Source organism: Sphaeroforma arctica (assembly GCF_001186125.1).
Source record: "Sphaeroforma arctica JP610 unplaced genomic scaffold supercont1.625, whole genome shotgun sequence".
Taxonomy (NCBI): Eukaryota; class Ichthyosporea; order Ichthyophonida; genus Sphaeroforma; species Sphaeroforma arctica.
In genome coordinates, this window is record NW_014039933.1 from 16,259 (window position 1) to 18,902 (window position 2,644).

The window sequence follows — 2,644 nt, forward strand, 5'->3', positions numbered from 1 at the left end:
CGTTTTAGTTCGCTTTCTTACTGGTCCGTCCGTTGTACGTTCTTCTTCTAGGTGTATGGACAAGTTCGTATCCACTGTGACTGTAGACTGGTGCTCGCTCCTAGCATACTCTTGTTGGCATTTCGTGCGAAAAAGCTGTTGGTCGTGGGCTCGACAATCGTGTTGATCACTGGAATAACAATCACATCGACCACATCTAACTCGTTCTTGTTGAGCGCTTGAAAGTGAGTCACTTCGATAGTCTTCATAATATACCCTTGATGACCATTTGAATGGTACTTAAATTGTAGGGTTGGTATATGGGTGAGTGTTTTGTGAGTTGAATGTGTGTCGGATTCCGATAGTGAGCGACACTCAGGTAGGCTTTATGAGTTGTAATTTTGCTACGTGTATGCAGTATTGTTCCATCGTATTAATAGATTAAATACATCGCTAAAATGCTGTGTGACTGGCTTTCTGTTATATATAGATTGCTCCAAGTGATAATAGGCGCTAAGGTTACGCACTGGTTGAGGTGCGACGAAGTTCTGTGGCTGCCATGAAATAGAGTAATTCGGTATAAGAAAGGTTCTGAGGATAGTAATATTCTACATACTCTATGTTGCGGCTCTATATTGATTGGGTTACATACTCTATGTTGGATAGCTCGTGGTGGCGTTCCTGAGGATCTTTGCCTGCTGGTATTCGCGAAGGTGTCTGGGGATTCGCGGCAGTTGAAGACTGCCCGGCTACAATTGTATTCGTTCGTCATACTGTGTGCGATCTTCTCTAAAAGTTGCGGCAGACACCACACTGTTTACAGTAGGGGTCTTACCGGGTTTTCGGATCAAGGGCGTCGTTCACTTTGCTGTATTCCTTCATATCATAGTCGAGAGTGGCTGAATATCGAGCAGCCCAATCGCTACTAACGTCTCGTGGACCCCGCAGGCCAGTTTTCCGGACACTTTGTCCGCATTAGTTACTCCTCGCAGATACCGTTCTTCACACTTTGCTGCCACATTCGTAGTGAGACGTACTTTTTCTCGATGTCGCATCTTACAATAGCGTGGCTTGAGTGCACTGTGAAATTTCTCATGCATCTCAATTCGTACAAAATAAATGTTGACTGGCTCGCCTTGATCCCAGTCGATAGTATCTACTCTGATTGTGCGTTTGCCTCGTTGGTGTCTTGCTATTGTTCACCATGGGTTAGTCTATTAGATTCTACTACGCTTGTGCCGTTAGCATAGCTTAGGACCGCTTCGACTAGTATTTTTTTGTTGTGCCGATCTCGTTTCATCAGTAAATTTCCTCTGACGAGCATACTGTATTGTCTGGCATGGAGAACTTAGCTTGTATAGATGAAATCTCGAATTGTGCATATACAATAACCAGTATCCTCGAAAATGTCATCGTGAATTTCTTGTGTACCGTGTTATTAGAACATCTTCACCTGGTTGGCTTCTTGCGTTCGCGTTGTTTCTTATGGGCTTTGTAGAGGTCATCGTCCCACAACATCAGAGCTTTAATATATCCCAGGGTGTCGTGATGTTTTTCATTGATTGAACTCAGTTTGTAATATAGCGAGCTACGTAGAAAAGGTGTGCATCAAGAACCGGCTCTTCCTGCTGGGCCTCCATTTAAATCCATCGACTTATCCGTAAATTTGTTTCCATATTCATTAGCTTACTATCGATACGTGTACAAGTAATTTGTCTTTGTGGGAAATCGCTTTTTGAAGTGTATTACAAGCCCCTCCAGTGCTTTCCGTACGCTATAATAATAGATATTGTGATCTGCCATCCCAATATCTAAGAATTTATTCGTATCGTTCCGTCCCGTACCGTCTCTGTAATATAGCTGCGCCCGAAAGGCTGTGACCCTTTTTGCCCAAATATTTCACGTCGTCTTGAAACCATTGTGACAAGATCTTTTGTTTATGATCTACAACTATATGTAGTGTATCTGTGTTCTAGTTTTCTATGTGATGGTCTTGCCAAGCTCCTCGGGTTTGAAACCTGAAGATCTCCTTATTGATCACGTCTAAAACCGTTAACACCGATGCAAAATCCGTGAAGCTCATATGTTTGCCGTCTTCATCCTCAGTCTCGCCTGATACTTGATCGTCGATGGTATATCTCAATAATATCCAATAAATTATCAAGCCTCATTGTGTCATGCAGGCCAGGCATATCGGTATTGATGGGCCCCATCTGCAAGGAAGCAATATGTGCACTCTTTCGATCGATCATTATCCTCTCCGCTTTAGATTTCAGTGTTTTCCGCACGTAAGCTTCTACTATAGTTACTATTAATGATACCATATCCACACACTCTCAACACTTGGAATCGTGTGCATTCTCGCATCTTGTCCCGCCCATTGCTCGCTCTGCACAATAAAAGTCATCTCCATCGCATTTCGTACTATCATTGATACAGTCTATCTTGTGCTCCCGTTAGATCAAAGACTGCAAGTGTTAACTTCTTTCTCAGACATTCCATACTCTTCAGAGAATGTAATTTGAAAGTCGGAATTGTGCAAGAATGCAGGTGAAATGGTATGAAAGGCCTACTTGCCGTGTAGTCAGCTTTGTTATTATGTATAGATAGCTGAAAATGATATTCTTATGTACAATTTGTTTGTACTTTCCGTTTACTTGCAGGG

General features: G+C 42.5%; 1 protein-coding gene across 1 annotated transcript; it reads right to left on the reverse strand.

Moving 5' to 3' along the window:
* SARC_07685 (hypothetical protein) lies at positions 1 to 248 on the reverse strand (the record flags this gene model as incomplete). Its single annotated transcript, XM_014298363.1, has 1 exon — positions 1 to 248. One exon carries the CDS (start codon positions 246 to 248, stop codon positions 48 to 50), a length of 201 nt encoding a protein of 66 aa, XP_014153838.1. The 3' UTR covers positions 1 to 47.
* Between the last annotated feature and the right edge of the window lie 2,396 nt (positions 249 to 2,644).